This window comes from Vulpes lagopus, chromosome 7 (assembly GCF_018345385.1).
Source record: "Vulpes lagopus strain Blue_001 chromosome 7, ASM1834538v1, whole genome shotgun sequence".
NCBI lineage: Eukaryota > Metazoa > Chordata > Mammalia > Carnivora > Canidae > Vulpes > Vulpes lagopus.
Genome location: NC_054830.1, coordinates 50748365 through 50768219, shown reverse-complemented (window position 1 = coordinate 50768219; position 19855 = coordinate 50748365). Strand labels below are relative to the sequence as shown.

At 41.7% G+C, this 19855-nt stretch overlaps 1 protein-coding gene across 1 annotated transcript in view; it reads right to left on the bottom strand.

Moving 5' to 3' along the window:
* SLC6A11 (solute carrier family 6 member 11) overlaps positions 1–19855 on the bottom strand; it is a 127984-nt gene that overhangs the window by 16912 nt on the left and 91217 nt on the right. Inside the window, exons 7-8 of the mRNA XM_041761552.1 lie at positions 13550–13653; positions 8679–8803 (exon numbers count right to left, since the gene is read on the bottom strand). Coding sequence (XP_041617486.1) covers positions 8679–8803; positions 13550–13653 — 229 coding nt within the window. The remainder of the gene's footprint in view (positions 1–8678; positions 8804–13549; positions 13654–19855) is intronic.

Below are 19855 nucleotides of genomic sequence, written 5' to 3'. Positions count from 1 at the left end.
CTTAATAATTTTTATTTATTTTTCTTGCTTTATTGCACTCTCTAGGAACTCTAGTACCAATGGAATAAAAGCAGAAACAGCATATATACTTGTTTTGTTTCTGATTTTAGGGGCAAGCATTCAATATTTATTGGCTAGGATCAGTTTTTCTGGGCTTATGTCCTTTTTTTCTGTTCTAGTATCCAACTCAGGATTCCACACTGCACTTCATGGATGTATTTCTTTACTCTCCTCCAATCTGCAACAGATCCTTAGTCTTGTCTTTCATGATATTGCTATTTTTGAGGAGTACTTGTCATTCTTTTGCAGAAGGTCCCTCAGTGTGGGTTTGTCTGATGTTTTCTCATTAAACAGAAATTATACATTTTTGGGGAGCAAGAACAGCATAGAAGTGATGTTGGGTCCTTCTCAGTGCATCATATTGGGTGGTTTATGATGTCTGTAAACCTTTGTACTGGTGATGTTTACCTTGATCACTTGGTTAAGTTGGTGAATGCCAGTTTTCTCCACTGTAAAATTACTATGTTTCTCTTTATAATTGACAAATATCTTGGGGAGGATACTTTGAGATTATGAGAATATATAAATATATTTATAAATAAATATCCTGTTTCCAGCCAAACTTATACCCACTGATTTTAGCATCCATCGGTAGATCTTACCTGCAACAATTATTCCTGTGGTGTTTGCTGCACAGGTTTCTATTTTCTTCATTCCTTTTACATTTATTAATTAGAATTCTTTCATAAGAGAGACCTGTCCCTTCACGCTTGTTTATTTATTTCAGTGTGGACTCCTGGGCATTCAGTTTATTCTATGGATCACAATCCAATACTATCATTATTTATTTTGCTATTCAAATTGTTCTAGGTTTTGCTACTAGGAGCTTCTTTAGATTGCTTCCTATGTCCTTTTGACATGCCTCCATTCTTTTTCTGAGAATTTACTTATTTTCTGGCACCACTAAATGTTCCAGTGTCATCATGTCTTGCACTGGAATAAACTGTTTCTCCAAGAAGCCCTGGTTCCTTTCATGGAAAGTGGTGTTCAGAAACCAAGATCTGGCTCCTGGGTATGTTCATTGCTACTGAGGTATCACTTCTTGCTGACCCTCTCAACATACAAAGAGGCATGTCTATATATCTACATGTACATACACACATATGTTTCTATATCTATCTATATTTTAAACCCATGAGTCCATCCCGACACTTGCAATTCTAATAGAGCTCATTGTAGCTTCCTCACTTTCCTTATTTGTAAATTCTTTCTCCACGAAAAATCTGTCTCTAATGATCTGTATTGACTTGTTTATTCAATCCTATCATACATTTACAAGAGTTACAGAGTTGCAAACCCATACCCCCGTACAAATAAGAGAACAGTACAATTTTTATTTTTAGCCTTATAGTGTCCAGTCAAAATACTGTTTACTGAAATTTACTTAGGTTAGATCTTTTCTTTCCCATTCTCTTCAGTGCGGTTATTCATTTGTAATACGGTTAGGTTCATTTCTTACTATTTGTTATTTTGCTTTAATTCCACCCACAAAAAGGAACTATTTATTTTGGGTGCTATGTCAAACATTACTGTTACTATGGTTCTCTAAGACAGCTAATAAAAATATACTAAGAAAAGTACTATTTCCTTCTCACCCTTACCTAATTCCACCCTTCTTCTATCCCTTGTGCACTTTTCCCCTGTAGGTAACCATTGTCTTTATTTTCTAGTTTATCCTTCCCATATTTCTTCTGTACAGACGAGAAGACATACTTTCTTATATTTTCCTCTTATACAATGGGCAGGGTACTATAGATATTATCTTTTTAAACTTACACACACAACATTTAAAAAATAGCTTTCACTATCCATTTACTTTATTATTTTTATACTACTGTGAGTGAATGTTGAATTTTTCAAAGACTTTTTTAGTATCTATGAAGATAATTTTGTAATTTATTTCATTTGGGCTATTAACATGGTATATGATATTAGTGGATTTTCTAGCATTAAACCAACCTTGTATTATTCTAGGAGTAAATCCTACTTTGGACATGGTATATTACCTTCTGAATGTGATTTTGGATTCTAATATTTTCAGTTTGGGTTTGTTAATACTTATTTACTATTCTTGCATCAATATGCATGAGTGATATTTTGTTTCTTTGCATTGTCTATTTGGTGTTGGTATCAATGTCACACACGCTTCATATAAAGAGTTGAGAAGTTTTCCTTCACTTTCAATGCTCTGAAATAATTTATTGACCCCTGAAACTATCTGGTCCCTAAGGGTTTGACAGAATTATCTGAGAAACCATCTGGGCCTAATGTTGTTTACGTTTTTTGTTTTGTTTTGTTTTATTGGTGGGGTAGTTCCTCAATAACTTCATCTATTGGCTTAAGCTTTCTAAATCAAATGTAGTCAATTGTGGCAATCTGTATTTTTCTAGGAAAATATACATTTCATTTAAGTTTTCAAATTTATGTGTAGAGAAGGAGTCTCTTGTAAAGAAGTCTCTTGTGGTTAAAAAAAAATGTCTTCTACTTCAGTGGTTATTTCCCTGTTATTATTTCTTATTTCACTATTCGTATGTTTTCTTTTTTTTCATGGCGCTCTGGTAATTTGTATATTTTTATTTTTAAAGATCCAGAATTTTAATTTGTTAATTAGATCTAGTGTTACTCTATAATTACTTCATTCATTCTTGCTTTTTATTATTTCCTTCCTTGTGCTTTCTTTTGGTTCACTTTGTTATTTTTCTGAATGGGAAATATAATGAATTTATTTTCATTCTTGTCACTTTTGTTGATAAATGTGTTTAGCGTAGTTTTACTCTTAGTTCATTTCTATTTAGTTTTCTCTTATTATTAGCTTATTTCCATCTATCTTTGTACCTCCTGCAGTTTGCTTGATAAAGATTATTGCTGTATTATTCGGTGCATATATTTTTATGTGTATTACATCTTTACTGTGAATTGTAGCTTTTACCATTAATATTTAGTGCTTTAAGGCTTGAATTTTACTTTGCCTGATATCAGGATTGCTATCATTGTTTATTCTTTTACTTTTAGTTTTTATGAATCATTTTGTTTTATTAGGTGTATCTCTTTTATGTACAGCATATATATAGGTCAAATTTGGTGAGCCAAATTGAAAATCTTTTTCTTTTAATAGATGAGTTAAGCCTACTTACATTTATCAATATGACTGATATCTTGACAAAATATTTTATGGTTATGTATATTTTAAAATATTTGTTATGTTTCTCTAGGAGTTGTGTATTTTTTGTTCTTTTATTTACATTTTTTTTTTTTTTGGTACTTAGGAAGGTTTATGTTTTTGTCCTAGTAGGTTACCTTTATACTTCCATCTTTTAAAAATGTCCTTAAAACCATTATTTTCTTATTTAAACCTTTACTGCCTGGCTTTCCAGTTCCTCCCATCTCCACGCCATATCATTTGATACCACTTATGGCCCACACAACAATGAGATTTTTCTATTTTCCTCTTGCCTTTTCTCTCTATCTTGTAGTTCAGTGATTTCTACTTTGTTAAGAGTACACAGCATATTTCTACATTAGTTCTCTATCCTCTTCGCCACATTTGCTTTGGTCTTAGATGTATACTTAAATATTTTTAAGTGTTTACCATCGTTCCTTTTACTGAAGTTTTCCTAGTCATTACTGGGTTGGATGAAGCTCATTCTCTAATAGATTCCTCCAGAAAACTGATGAATATAGGAGTCTCAAAGTTCTGTTTAAAATGGTTTTTCTATAGTCTTGACATTTTCTATAGCCTTGCTTCACACTTCTTTGTGTGAATTTTTAAAAAAATGCTGCTTCATAGTTGCCTTTCTTTGTGTGCTGGTTTTGAAAAGTGTGATACCAGTTTAATTCTTTTGCCCTTGTAAGTTATTTAATCTTTTTTTGTCTGGAAGCCTTGAGGATTTTATCATTATCTTTGAAAACTAGTATCTTTACCAAAATGTCTTGGAGTTGATCAATCTGGGTTAATATTCATTAGTACCCAAGAAGTCCTTTCAATGTATAGATTTAACTCTTTTTTTCTGTTTCTGAAAAGTCTTCTTGGATTATAGCTTTAAATATTACCTCTGTTCATTATTTTCTTTTTCTTCTTCAGGGACTCTATAATATGAATATTTCTTCTTTGCTGGTCTTCCATTTCTACATTTTTACTTTTTTTGATCATTTTCATGCACTTCCTTGTACAGTGGATTTAAGCTTTCTGGTTTCCTTTTTAAAATGCCCCTTTATTGATATGATTCTTCATCAGTCACCCACCCATCCCCATATATGGGGAATTTCTATTCCTGATTTTCTGCAGTAGTTCTATATGGACTTGACTCTTCTCATGTTCATGTTCTTGGGTATTTTATAATACTCCCAACTTAATAGTGCCCACTTTTTCCAATATGGCCAAGGCCAGGTACTTTTTTTTTTTTTAAAGATTTTATTTAGTCATGAGACACACACACACACACACACACACACACACACACACACACACATGAGAGAGAGAGGATACATTTATATCCTATGTAGGTGAATGTTTCATGTTCATTTGAAAATAATTATATTTTGCAGTTGTTCAGTGCAGTGTTTTACAAATGTTGATTAAGCCAAGTCAATAGTGTTCAGATCTCTACATCTTTATTAATATTTTGTATAGTGTTTTAACATTAGTGAGCAAGGGATGTTAAAATCTCCAACTATGGCTGTGGGTTTGTCTATTCTTCCTTTTAGTCTGTCAGCTTTTGCTTCATATATTTTAAATGTGACATTAGGTACAAACACATTACAGATTAGATATCTTACATATGAACTGCCCCTTTTATAAACATTATGAAGTGTCCCTCCTGCTATTTCTAGTAATACTCTTTGAGTAGAAGTCTACTCCAATATTATATACTACTCCAAAAGTATACTCCACTTTTCTTATGCTTGGTGTTTACACAGTATATCTTTGTTTTACACTTTATCTGTGTCTTTAAAGTATGTCTCTTTTTAGAAAGCTTACAGTTGAGTCTTGCTTTTTTACAAAGTCTGATAATCTCTGCCTTTTATTTGGAATATTTGGCCTATTTGCATTTAGTGTAATTATTGACATGGGTGGGTATAAGTTTACCATTTCATGTTTTCTTTTTGTCCCTCCAGAATTTGGGGGGGGGTTGTTTGTTTATTCTGTTGTGGGTTTTTTTTTTGCCTTCTTTTGAGTAAATCAATATTTTAAAATATTCAATCATATTTTACCTAAGCTTTGTAGCTCCACTCTTACTATTTTCTAAGCAGGTGGGCCAAATATACACATCCATAACTCATCAAACCCTACCTAGAGTTAATAGTGTATCACTTAATCCTGCCGCCATAAATCTGACACTTTCACTTCTGATGACCATTTTGACATTTTCTGTCTCAAAACAGAATTCAGGACTTAACTATATCAATAATTCCAAAATGAAAATAGACAAATACTCCAATTAAAAGACATAGCTAATCAAGACTGGATAAAAAAGCAAGACCCAATTATAAGCTGTCTAAAATCTCAACCTCTAGGAGAGGGACAAAAAGTATCACAGAAACAGATCAAGGGATATGTGGGTAAGGACCACAAATCTCAGTGCTGGGATCATAGTATGACAAAAATCTGAGCCCTGTGAGAAGTGCATGTTGCCTTTTTGGCTCATTTCCTAGGTATGCTGGGATATCCCATTGAATAATCTGCCATCTAATTAGGCATTTTCCAAGTATCACTCATCAGAAAGCAAGCCCAGCTCCTTCTGAGCAAGGTGAGGTGGCTACACATTCACTTGCAATTTCTCTAAATCATAGAGGCTCCTAAGGAGAATCAGCCTGACCCACATGCCCAACAGGGGTACAGAGCAGATTTACCTGCTGGGTACATGGGAAGGTAAACCAGAAAAGACTACAGTCAGGTTGTACCACCTATAAGCTGTGTGACCTTGGGCGAACCACTTCAGGCTCTGAGTTATGGGATCCTTATCTGCAATGGGCACGGCAAAGCCTAGGGCTCCTGTTTATGTGAACAGTACCCTTTGCAGTAGAGCAGTGCAGATTCTGCACAGCCACAAGTGGAGGCCCTGATACAGCCTACCTTGCAGCAGTGCTGTGAGCATTTTGTGAGGTAGAGTATTAATAACAACCATCCCAGGGGATCCCTGGGTGGCTCAGTGGTTTGGTGCCTGCCTTTGGCCCACTGCGCCGTCCTGGAGTCCCGGGATCGAGTCCCACATCGGGCTCCCGGCATGGAGCCTGCTTCTCTCTCTGCCTGTGTCTCTGCCTCTCTCTCTCTCTCTCTCTATCACGAATAAATAAATAAAATATTAAAAAAATAACAATCATCCCAGAGCCTGACAAGTGAGACAGAGTCCATCTATCCAGTGGAATACAACATAGCCATTAAAACTCATGATTGAGATCTCTGTTTACTGAGGCAGAAAGCTCCTTGTGCTTTAATATATATGGGAAAATGCAGCCTACAGAATACCAAGGATAATTTTATCTTGTTTCCATCAACACAAATATGGATATATATGCACACACAAAAAAAATCCTGACAGAAGAACCCCAAAGTGTCAGATTTGGAGCACAGAGTTTTTCCTTTGTTCAGATTTCCACACTTTTCTATCATGAATATGCTTTCAATTTGAGATTAGAAAAAAAATAAAATTTATTTTTAGTTGGCTCTTTTCCTTTCCATCTATGACTCTTCTCTGAATTTTAACTATAAAATTGAAATAATGATAAAAAGAAAAAAATAGTGCTGCATATATCTTATTCCACTCAACACCTAAGGTAGGAACTAGGACGTTAATTTCTTAGAGGAAGAAATGGATTCTTGGAGAAAGCAGTGCTCTGGTACAGAAGGTAATGCTCTCTATTCACAGGGCTGCCCTGTGGTTTCATGCCAGGAAGGAGCATGGGTGTTTGATGAAGTTTCAAGTACCCACAGTGGGCAGTAGGATGGCATGGTCAGAGTGTGGGCTCTGGAGCCAGATGGCCAGTATTAAATCCCAGCTGTGTCCCTTCCAGCCTGTGTAACCTTGTATAAGTGATTTCACCTCTCTGAGCCTCAGCTTCCTTATCTGTAAAACAGGAGTAGCAAAAGTGCCATGTTGGAGGGCTGAGCTGAGGATTACATGAGATAGTTCCTGCCCAGCGTCAGTACTTGCTGAGTGAGACATTTGGTCATATTAATATTCTCTAGACTAGCTCTGGACTCCTGAGTTCAACAGGGATTATCTTTCTCTCTGTGACATACATTATTCAGAGGAAGGGGGACCCTGAGGGTCACAGAGCAGAGCTTTGTGACCATGTTCCTGCTCTGATGTCCATATGCCCCACTCTGCCCAGCTTGGTGGGTTGGAGGGATGCTTCCCTATCTATGCATGCCACACAAAACAGGACCTGTGGACCAGCATTTCAACAGAGGCAGTGTGACTCCCGGGGGCGCTGGAGGTGGTTGCAATAAATGGGGGCATGACTAGCATCGAGTAGACGAGGCCAGAATCGCTAAGCTCCCTGTGCTACTCTAGACAAACTTTTCTGCCAGACATTCTTTTAGGTGAAAAACTTTAGACTTAACTGAGGTTAGAATCTGTTCCTCATAAAAACACAAACTATTTTCATATTTTTTAATAAATACACACTGAATTTTCCTAGAATTTGAACACCATGTAAATCAAGGCAAGAGTTAATTCACCATTTTGCCCAATCACCTCAGCAACAATAACTCTGCCTGTAGTGTGTTTGAAATAAACACACCTCAAATCTACACTTAAGAATGTCACATTCAGGGCAGCCTGGGTGGCTCAACGGTTTAGCACCACCTTTGGCCCAGGGCATGATCCTGAGACCCAGGATCGAGTCCCGCATCAGGCTCCCTGCATGGAGCCTGCTTCTCCCTCTGCCTGTGTCTCTGCCTCTCTCTCTGCCTCTCTCTCTCTCTCTCTCTCTCTCTCTTTGTGTCTCTCATGAATAAATAAATAAAATCTTAAAAAAAAAAAAAAAAGAATGTCACATTCATTGTGATTCTGCATCTAGAATAGGGAGAGGGAGAGAAATTCTCCAAGCAGAGGGATGAGTATGTGCAAAGACCCTGGGGTTGGAGGGAGCAAGTGATGTTGCCAAAGCAGACCACTGCAGTGGGGCAGTGTGAGCTTGGGGGAATGACACGGGTAGAGAAGCTACAAAGGCTGGATAACACAGGGCCTTGGGGCCAGGCTCAGAATCCAGCACTATGAGAACCTAAGAAAAGCTTGTCATCAGAGAAGGACATGTTCAGATTTGCATTTTGAAAGAAGTTAACCTGTACACAGAATAGAAAGGGCAGTAGTGGAGGCTGGAGGCCACTGAGAGGTTCCTGCAGTCCTCCTGCAGTGAGGACTGACGTGATCTGAACTGCTGGGGAGATAGTGTTCCAAGGAGGCAGAAGCTATCCAACCTGAGGATGTCTTGGATATGGGGATGAAGAGGTATCATGGTTCCTCTCCTATAGTCCTGGTTTGAGGATGGATGGTGGGGTGTTTTACCTTCTAAGACCTGAACCGAGGAGAGGAATGAGCTGAGGAGGCAGGTTGTATTTGCACTATGACCAGCCATCCATCACCCGAGGCCTCCCTCGCCTTTGGCAAACTTACCTGACTCTGCCACCTCGGCAATGGGCACCCCCTGTTCATATGCCATGAAGCCCAGGACTGAGAAGATGGCAAAGCCAGCCACGAAGCTGGTGCCACTGTTGAGGCAACAAAGCATGATGCAGTCCCTGTGGGGAAGCAGCGAGAGGGGCTGAGGTCAGAGTGGGCGGAACAGGTACACTGCTCGAACATCCTGAGTTCCACAGCCACCCTGTGAGGCAGGAAGGCCAAGGTGGGCAGCCCTGTGTGCCCGTTGAAGCCGCTGTGGTTCAGAGAGGTTAGGTGGCTGGCCCATGGTCACACAGCTTCTCCTGCATTTCTAGAAGATAAGGTGGGTCATGGACCAGAAAGCATGGAAGGGGGATGGGAAGGAAGAAAGCCTGGCAACTGAGAAAATATACAACCAGCAAGAAGATAGTCAGTGACAAAGCAACACTCTTCTCTACCTCTGGCAGGAGAGGAAACCAGGGAACATGAGAGAGGAGTGCTTTCCTGGGAGTTCAAAGCAAGAAGGGCAGGAGAGGCCTCTGAGAAATGGCTGCTTCTCAGTCAGGGGAGCATCCATGGACTTTACACTAGAAGTTCCCACCAGCTTCACGCCATGCTACATACTGGAGCAGCGCTTCACGGACCTCCCAGGTCAGTCCCTGTGAGGGAACAGCCTCTGGCAGGTTGGACTCCACATGGAGGGATTACCAGAGCAGTGACTGTCTCTTGCCCTTGAGAGGGGCTTACCAGCAAAGAAGCACCAGCATAAAGCTGTGACCCAGGAGAAATCAGAGTACAAATGATGGGGCTTTGCCAAGATGAAGACAGAATCAAGTCCTGGCCTCCCCTACCTCAGGCATTGCATCCTCCCACGGCTATACTGGGGAATCGGTCTCTTAGGATCTTCTCAGCTACTGCACAGCAGGCACTTGCCAGTTAGGCTTATGACACACATGATGCTCCACTGCACAGGGAGGTGCTCCCAAGTGGTCCATCCAGCCTCCTGTCTCAGGTATGACTGGCCTGGGGGCCGTCCCTGTGGTGGTGATGGGCTGCCTCTGGTCACACCCTAGCAAGCCTAGGCCTCTCGTTCCATGCTCCTTTCCCCTGCCTGGCCGGCTTGTGCTGCTTACAGCAGTAAGAACTTCCTCGTGTGTATTGAACCAGAACCTCCTTCTCTGGTGAATTTTAGTTCTGCCCTTCCTACCAGCCTGGAGCTCCATCAGGTTTGGGAGATCTGAAGACAGTGGCCCTACCTCCCCTTTGAGTTTTTAATTCCTTCAGTTAATCATCCCAGTTCCTCATCCTGCTGGTGACCTGTAATACACTCCAGCTTGTCTGGCTCCTCTTTCAAATGCCATGTCCAGGACTGAGCGTGAGACTCAAGGACACAGCAGGACTCTCACCTCCTCTTCTCTTGACAGCATACTTTTTGTAATGTAACCAAAGGTTACACTAATGCTGGTGACTGTGATACCCAGTTGCCTTGCAATGATTCTGAGAATCAAGGGCATATTGGGGAAGGCATTACCCTGTGGGTCAGGAGACATGGGCTCTACTTTCCCCTGCAATTCTTTTTTCTGGACCTGACCTCACCATATGGCAAAACACTTGATAACAGGGTTTCTTGGGTCTTATGACAGATTATGTAATTTTCCAGCAAGCAGTCATCTCCCCCTACTTTCTTCCTTGGGGATGAGCATAATTCCCTGCCCCACTGGCTTTGGGCTTAGCCACATGACTTCCGTTGGCCGCAGGATATTAGCAGATATGACACAAACAGAGGCTTGAGATATGCTCATGTGACTGAACCTGTCCTTTATGCCTTCTGTGATTTGCCAGGAAAGGAACTTCCCCAAGGGAGGCTGTCCCTGCAGTCTGCAACTTACCATGTTTACACACAAAGCAGATTTGACTGGCCAGGAGACTTGTAAGCAATAAAAGCAAATGCCTGTCATGTTAAACCACTGAGTTCTTGGGGGCTGTTTGTTATACAGCATCACTATGGCAGTGAGTGACTGATTACAGGTCCCTTTAAAGAACTCTTCCAGCACTGTGAATGTAGGCTGGGCTGGCAAGCCTGAAGACTATCTGCAAGCCTGGTTCCTCTCCTCCTAAAGGGAAATGCAGCTCAGCCCAGGTTCGGGGAGATTTATCCCTAATGTTGGGGTAAAGCTGCTCCTCATGCCTATTTCCTGATCTGCCTCATCAAACAGTGGGAAACAAGGTGGTCCTGGTGAGGAAAGTGCTTTCTCTATATCCTTTACTTTCTGGAATTCTCCTGGATAATTTGAATCTACAATGTGCCTAAAACACTGTGTGACTGAATTTTGAGGCTCAGGGAGGAGAGTCACATACTCAAGGTCTCAGGACATCTACTAGTGAGGTTGGAATGTGCATTCATTTATCTTAGGCACTAAAGCCCATGCATTTTCCAGTAGCTGCACAAAAGCAATGCCCCCTAAGAATTAAGACTTTCAGATTCTGACAATTATCTGTGGGCACCCATGTGGTTATTGAGAAACAAATATCCCTTATTGCAAAGTCCCCATATGTCTCAGGGTCTCCTGAGTGATTTCCTCACACCGCAGAAGGACAAAGAAGCACGGAGCAGACCTGAGGTCCCTTCCAGCCTGGTGTCCCACACCCCAGCCCTCAGAGCACCCACACCTTCAAGCAGAATGGGCTTAGTAGCCTGTGTTCTGAAGTGAGGATTTTCCCCTCCTGGTTTGCTTTATTTCCCATCCCGCTAATTCCTTCCTACAGGGCACCTTCTAGGTGAAAAGCTTATATAACAAGTGCTTTAAAGTTGGCAGAAGCTGAGTTGGGCTTTGAAGACCTCCAAAAGCTATTATGCTGTCAGAAGAGAGGGTACTAATTTACTCTCTCTGAGTTGGGAAGACCTGCTTTCAGAACAATTTGGAAATGGAAGTAAAACAGGCGTTTGGATTTTGCAACATCACCTAGGGGATTTGCCTTCTGCTGCTGCTGGGAGGGGAAAAACCTGCCTACTGGATGGGACAGCAGAATGGATCTGTGGCAGCCAGCATATTTTACCCACATGCTTGGTAGGGAAGACAGTTGCCACTGTCTCAGGACACAGCCTGAAGATAGGGGAGTTTTGGACAAATTCCTGTGAGCTACAGTTGTTGAAATGAAGTGGCCATCTGTTAGTGAGGAATATGGGTGCAGGAACCAGAAAGGCCTGGGTTCAAAGCCATGTTCCACCACGGGTCATGTGAACATGAGCAAGTGACCTACTCGGGCCTCAGTTTCCTCATCTGTATAACAGATGGCTCCTTCCTTGCTTCCTGACACATCAGTCAGCACTGTATTAGGCTTGAGGGATGGTGGGGAACAAGAAGACCCAGCCTGTGTCCTCATAGAATGGACAGCCAAGCAGTGACCAAGTGATTTCTGCAGTGCCCTGCACAGAGGGCTCGTGTTGAATGCTGGCTGCTGATGTGGTGACACATCCTTCTCTAACATCCCAGGGGGTCACGCTCAACCCAGTCCAGAGGACTGCTGTGCTATTGTCCCTGTCCATGGTTACTATTTTGTATTGTGCCTGACACAGCACCACCACCCTGTGAATGCCAGGAAGGTAGAAAGGATCTTATGGACAACCTGGCATGGTCAACCAACTCTCCAGCATCCTTCTGTGCAGGCCTATACAATACCACTCTGCCCATGGGCCCCCAGGAACAACAGAACCTGCTGTCTAATGTCACATTGGATTCCACAATGGATTTTCCTTACAGCACCTGCCCACTGTCACTTCCGCTGCAGTGCCTCAGTTTCCCCAACTTGTGCCAATCCTGTGTGTAGCTCCTAAGGCACTGATTCTGGTGTTTCATGTTCAGCAGATACACAATGCACATGGTTTAAGCAAATGGATTAATAAAGTGATCACAAAGCTAGCTTTCAGAGAGTTGTGGCAGAGTCCTGGAATGGAAGCCGGGAGACCTCAGCCAGAGTCCAGGCTCTACTGTGTGTAACTGGGGAGCCAGCTCCATGAGTCTTTCTTTCCCCATCTCAATGATGGGGATATTATGGGAGGAACTTTATCATTGCTAAAAGTTCTTTCAAATGCATGATCTCACTGGAGCCACACAGTGGTGTGGTGATTAGGTACAAGTCCCCTGCAGAGCTACTTATTATGACCAGGCCCTGGATCAGGGGTGCAGAGATCTCAGCAAACAGACCACTGGCCTAGAGGTAGAGTCCAGGGTGCCAATTTCACTTGTACCATGCCCTGCTAGGTAACATTGGATGGGTTCTTGGCGCTCAGTGGGTCACAGCCTCATAGTAGAAATCAGGCTGCAGGCATGAGAGGCCTGACAGCCTCAGGCTCACCTCCCAACACGGACGCTTTCCCTCCCTGTGCTGGGAGTAGCCACACGCAGGCGGCCAGGGAGGAAGGCTGAGGGGTAAGATGGGGCACTGGCCATACTCCAGATTGGACAGGAGAGAGCCCTCCAATCAAGTGAGAAGGAGCAAGAAGCAGGTTTCTGAACAGAAGACAGAAGAACAAAGCCTTCACTGTCAGAAGCCCTGGGTTCAAGTCTTGATTTTGCCACTGATGAGCTATGTGACCGTGGGCAAATCACTTATCTGCCTTGGGATAAATTTGTGCCATACAGGGTGGGATGGAGGCCCAAATAAGATTCCTGGAGCGGATTTGTTTTCAGCCTGCAATGTACTCTGATCACATTCATTATTTTTCTAGCTTCTCAGATAGCCCATTCTTTGACCCTAGGGCAGGGAGAGGCTAAGAAGCAAGCCATCTGTCTTGCCCTGGCTCTACATGGGGGGAAGACAAATGTGAACTAGCTGGCAGCATGGAGGGGTTTGGTGGAGAGCTGGCAGGGCCATGAAATGCTCACCTGTAGCAGTTGTTGTTATAATTGTTATAACTTCCCAAAGCCGTCAGACAACCCAGGCAGATGGCATAGGAGAAAAAGATCTGCGTCCCGGCATCTACCCAGACCTGCAGGAAGGTACAGAGAAGTCAGCATAAAGAGAAGTCAGATGAGCTGCTGCCCTATTCTCTGAAATCCCCCATCCACACCTTATGCTCCACAAAATCTAGACAAAGCAAAAATCAAACTTCTAATCCTCTCAGGAATGTGTTTTAGGAGTTCTATTATTGGGGACTACTTCATTAAATATAAATGTCCTTAATTCCAGAATTTTCCAGAGGTTCACTCTACAGCAAGAGTTTGGATGTTTTAGGGCCCTGCTCCAGCTATATGACCTTGGAAAAGCTACTTAACCTCTCTGAGGCTTAGTCTCCTCATCTGCCAACTGGGGAGTGACCGTCCCTCTCAGGACTCTTAAGAGGATTCATGCAATATGGAATGGAAGCTCCTGGGACCCAGCTCATAAGCTAAGTCAGAGTTAAGCCAAAATGAGTGACTTCTTATCTTTGTGATTAAGATTACCATGAGTAAACAGTCCTAGGATTCTGCTCATGGGGCAAATATTTGCATAGCTTACCTAAGCATAAGAGGTGGCAGGGGAGGGATGGGGGGGCACCTGTATCTTTCATCTTTCAAAATAGATGCATTTTAGGCTTCCTGTGTGGTACATAAGGGAAACTACTTTCTTAGTCTTCAGGTTCCTCTCTGACAAAAACTGCTGTTGACAGCATGACACACACATACCAGGAATTATGATGGCTTCTTTAGCACTTTTCCCCAGGCTCTTTCTAAGCCCAGCTCCAAGAAAAATTCATAGCCAAAGCTAAATGCAGCCAATGAAACTGATGCTTGAGAATCAAGTGCCATCTAGAGAGCAAGGCTTAGTACTAAATACAATTACTGGCTAACACACATACATATATTCATTCATTCATAAAGGTTTTATTGATTTATTCATAAGAGACATAGGAAGAGGGAGAAGCAGGCTCTCTGTGGGGATCCCGATGTGGGACTCCATCCCAGGACCCCAGGATCATGACCTGAGCTAAAGGCGGACACCCAACCACTGAGCCACCCAGGTGCTCCCGGCTAACATTTATTGGGCACTTGTTATGTGCCAGGCACCGGTGCTGAGCTCTTGTGTATTATGATACTTGAATATTCACAACAACTCTACGTGGTAAGAAATATTATTCGCCTCCTTTTATAGCTGAGGAAACTGAGAAGGTTGAGTAACTTGTTCAAGACTCACAGCTGGGAATGGCAAAGTCAAGTCCATGGATACTGGCCTTTAGAGATAGATGGTTAACCAACCCCAGAATTTCAGAAATCCTCTGGGGTAATGTACCATCCAAAACAAGCCTCTCTTCCGAGTACTCCTGATAGAATAGTTTGTTTGGTTACTGCTAGTGACAGGAAACTCACTATACCCTTATGTGGCCCCTTCTTATTTGGAGAGTTCTGACCATTAGAACATTTCTGAAAATGAGAGGAAATCCCTCTTCCCTGAAGGCATTCCTCATTCTGAGGCCATCCAGACCACACCTCCCTCTTCTTTGTGGTAGCACATTAGAGATTTGGAGAAAGCACCGGTGCCCTGTGGATCCTAGAACTCTTCCATCTCAAGGCAAAATAACTCTTACTTCCTTTCTCAGGAATTTGATTACAACAGTACAGGTCACTCTACCCTGGGTTTGCTTGAGTTTGTTCAATCATTCAACAAATACTTATTAAAATTGAGCATCATAATGCTGCTTCTCAACCTAAGAAATGAATACATTTTTCTCCCCTCACTGGAGCATCTTGGAACTGAATGAAGAACTTAAATAGAGCTTTTTCATGAAGTGTGTGTATATGTGTGTGTGTGTGTGTGTGTGTGTGTGTGTGTGTAGAGCAGGGATGGCAGCAGAGCAGAGTGGATTGAGACAGGAGGAGGAGGAAATAGAAAAATGGAATACAAAAAGCTTTTTTAAAAAATGTTACCACAAAGAGGAATTGGGAGATAGGTAGTGGAAGGATAATTTAGGGAGAAATTTTTTTTAAATGGTAGAAACTTGAGGATGCCTAAATGTTGGTAGGAAAAGTCCAGTGCAGACAAAAGTGTTATAGATTTAGGAGAGAAAGGTATGCATTTTCAAGTCCTTGTATTCTGCCTCAGTTTCCCCATTTGCTACCTCAGTGGATTCTCTTTACTCCAATCCAGGGTAGTGACCTATACCAGGTACTCAAATCCCCAAGAGGAGGAAAATAGAGGTATTTTGCCTGGAGAAGGGAGAGCTCTAGTGTCTAAGGGCCCTGGTGCCTCTTCTGAATCTCTGATCTAAGACCAGGAGTAAATCATCAGTAAATCACAGGAGAAGTAAAACACAGTAGAGATGCTGCCCCAGGAAACAGAAGACCAGATCACAGGAGCAACCTACCAGGATGCTTGGCACTCAATTGAGAACTGCTCCTCAAGACCCTCATTCTTGCCAGAAATGCCTCTGCAAATTAAAATGTCCCTCCTCCCAGACCCTTCACTGTCCTCTGTCCAAGCCAGAGTGAGAAAAACGACCAGACTTGTGGGAAATCTGACTTCTCCATTGTGACTGGGCCCTGTGTCAATTGGTTCCTTCACTCAGTTCCTTCACCCAAAACAAGCCCTCTGTGAAAACACCAAGAGCTTTCTATCCACACATCACAAAGATGTGACCCCCTCAAAGAATGATTTTCACTTGTGGCAATTTTCCTTGCAGTCTGCTCATTGAGCACATCAACACTAAAACAGACAACTGGTTTTGCCCACCCAGCATCCATCTCCCCTTGTCAGCTAATAGTATCCTAATTTTCTTTTGGGAAACTACCTCTTCTCCACAGGGAGGTAGCTTTAGGGGTGGTCACATGACCCAGGCCTAGCCAATCAAAGCATTTCTCTTGGCCAGAGTGATTGGTTCAGGGATGAACACAGGATGCAAGCCAAGCCAATGAAACTTAATCCTGGGACTTTTACTGGAGCTACTGCAAATAGGACACATCTTTTTCTTCTGGAGATGCTAAGCTTGTAATTACTGAGGATCATCACTGACTATGAGAGAAGAGCATGTCTGAGAACAAAAACAATGCAGAGGAAAGCAGAATCTAGAGCAAAGAAAGACTGATATTGGTGTAATGACTTGAGTACCTGGATCCAGCCATATCTGAAATGAGACCTACCCTAGAACAGTTCAATTTCAGAGGCCTATAAATTCCTCGTTTTCTTAAGTCAATTTGAATTGCATTGCTGTCACTTCCTACTCAAGGAATTCTGACTAGTGTTAACATTAATTTCTTAGAAAAACCCAGGGGCTGTAAGCTTAAATCCTTCAATCAATCCTGAATTACTGATGAACCAGAATTTATTGAGTGCCTTTTGAATGCAGAACCCTGTGCCAGAATCTGAAAATACTACTATATGATTATATATAGCACTGCATCTCTGTCTGTAGGTGAGACAAGGTGAAACATTCAGAGGACAAGGTAGCCAGTACCTAGGAGTGCTTGATGAAGGGGACAACTAACTTGTGCTAGAGCAATCAGAGAAGGCTGTCTGGATGGAGGCACACCTTTAAGGACTGGAGAAATGATGAGAGAGGACATCTTGTGTCTGGAGATTCATAGGAGAGGGGGATGTGTTCTCAAATTATTTTTCTTTCTTGTTCTCCTACCTCTATGGTAAAAACAAAAACAAAAACAAAAACAAAAACAAAAACAAAAACAAAACACAAAAAACACACCTGTCATTGTATTCTGATGGTTAGCATTAAATCAATACTTCTTTACAATACCTTTAGTCCTCCCCCTTTGTGACACCAAGGGTTGGTTCCCACTATAAGGAATACTGAAATTAGCCAGCAATCTCAGTTTCTTTTCTTTCCCTTTCCTCTAGTACCTTAATTAGAAGAAATACTCATTTATTTACAGTTGACATGTAAAGGCATTATGTGAACTTACTCTATTTTTCATATATACACTTCCTTCTTTCCCAATTTTTTAAAAGATTTTATTTATTCATGAGAGAGGCAGAGACATAGGCAGGGGGAGAAGCAGGCCTACAGGGAGCCTGATGTGGAATTGGATCCCAGGACACTGGGATCACGACCTGGGCCAAAGGCAGATGCTCAACCACTGAGCCACCCAGGTGTCCCCCTTCTTTCCAAATTTTTAATACTTGTTTATATCTGCATGATCAGAATATACAACCATTACATATTATATATAATCTACCTGACAGCCACTGTTTAGTGTGAGTTCTATGGGTGACTATAAATTTAATGCTCCCTCCCAGCCCTTATGTTAATACTTCAGTCAGTTTGATGGTCTGTAGCTTGCTTTCCAGTAAATCCCTTAGGCAAGTCTCACAGGAAATAATATTTCCTGGCTTCTTGCATGTTCATAATAGTTGACCAATGGCTTTCGTATTTGAACATCACTTTGGCTGTATATAATTTCCTTGGTTGTCTTTTCCTTAGTATCTTAAATATCTTGCTTAGTTGTCTCCTGACACTGCATACTGCTGTAGAAAAGTCTGGTACCATTCTTACTCACTCTTTTTGTCTGAATGACCAAGAGGTTTTCTTCTTTTCTCTTTAATGTTTGGTCATTTTGATTAGAATAGGTCTTAATGTTGATCACTCTGGGTTGATTTTCCCAGGCTTGTGGTGTACTTCTTCAAGATACAAGTCAGGTCTCCACTTTGATTTCAGGGAAAAAACATCTCTGAATTATTGTTTTAGGTATTTGTTTTCTTCCCCTGCTTCACATTTCTTCTTTGGGGCTCATTTTTATGTTGCATCTTCTTTGTATACCTTTTATTATCACTTTTCCTTTCAGCCTTTAACTGATCTTATTTCTTTATAAAAAAGATTTTATTTATTTATTTATTCATGAGAGACACAGAGAAAGAGCAGAGACATAGGCAGAGGAAGAAGCAGGAACCCTGTGGGGAGCTCAATGAGGGATTCCATCCCAGGACCCCGGGATCAGGACCTGAGTCAAAGGCAGATGCTCAACGGCTGAGCCACCTACGTGCCCCAATAATCTCATTTCTATCTGACTTTATTTTTTCCTCCTTTCTGTCCCCTATTTACCTCATATTACCTGTGATGTCTACTCATCTCCTTATTCCTTCTATTTAGTTATTCCTCCTGAAACGTTCTGCCTTTCTTAAGCTGCCCTTTGGTCAGCTTTATTTTCAAATCTTTTTATCTCACAAATTTATCTATGCTATTATTTTATCACATCTGTTGGTTCTTCATTTCTTTAAGTTTGTTTTGAAATACTAAGTTTCAGTATTCATCTGTTTTGTGGTCCTGTCTGGAATGCATACATTATCTATAGGAATACTGTTATGCTCAGTATTCTTTTTCTTTTAATAGCTTTGTATGGGTTTTGACATGATCTTTTTCTGTTGTTCATGTGTAGGTCAGACACATTTTCCTAACCTCTTAACAAGGAGGTTTTCTTGTGGAGGAATGGGGGCGACCAGGGTAGACTTTCTAACCTCACAGTTCTAGGGTTATCTCTTCTGTTACTATAAAAAGTCTTGAAAACTATGACAGAACATTCTGAAATTATTGTTCCCTTCCTCTATTCTTTATTTTTTTTAAAGATTTTATTTATTTGAGAGAGAGAGAGAGAGAGAGAGAGACAGCAGGAGCAGAGAACCAGAGAGAGAGAGGGAGAAGCAGGCTCCCCACTGAGCAGGGAGCCTGCTTAATGTGGGACTTGATCTCAGGACCCCAGGATCATGATCTGAGCTGAAGGCAGATGCTTACCCGACTGAGCCACCCAGGCACCCCTCCTTCTCCAATTCTTATCCAAAATTTCTCTTTTTGTTTCCTCTAGTGTCTCCATCCTGTTCAATTTGGATTCTGCTTCCAGTGATTTCACTCCAGTGTGGGGTTCTCCCTCGCTATGGAGCTTCAGCTGCTTGGTCCCTAGAGTTCCCAGGTCCCAGACCTGTGCCTGAGCTTCCTGCACCTCTCCCACTTGCACCTATAACTTGGGGCCCACAAATATCCTTCCTAATTTTGGCTGACATTCTAAGAAAGCTCTGCCAAGCTTCCTTTCCTAGAGTCCTCTCCTTCTAGGGGTGAAAACATGTTAGAGATTTGTGGATTTCCTGGCTCTCAGACTTCCAATTTCCCTTTGCCTTCATCTTCATCTCATGTCACAAAGCTGACATCATGTAGATGTTATTGGTATCAGCATTTGGCTCAACCTGTTCACATTTTGTGGCTCATGCAATCATCC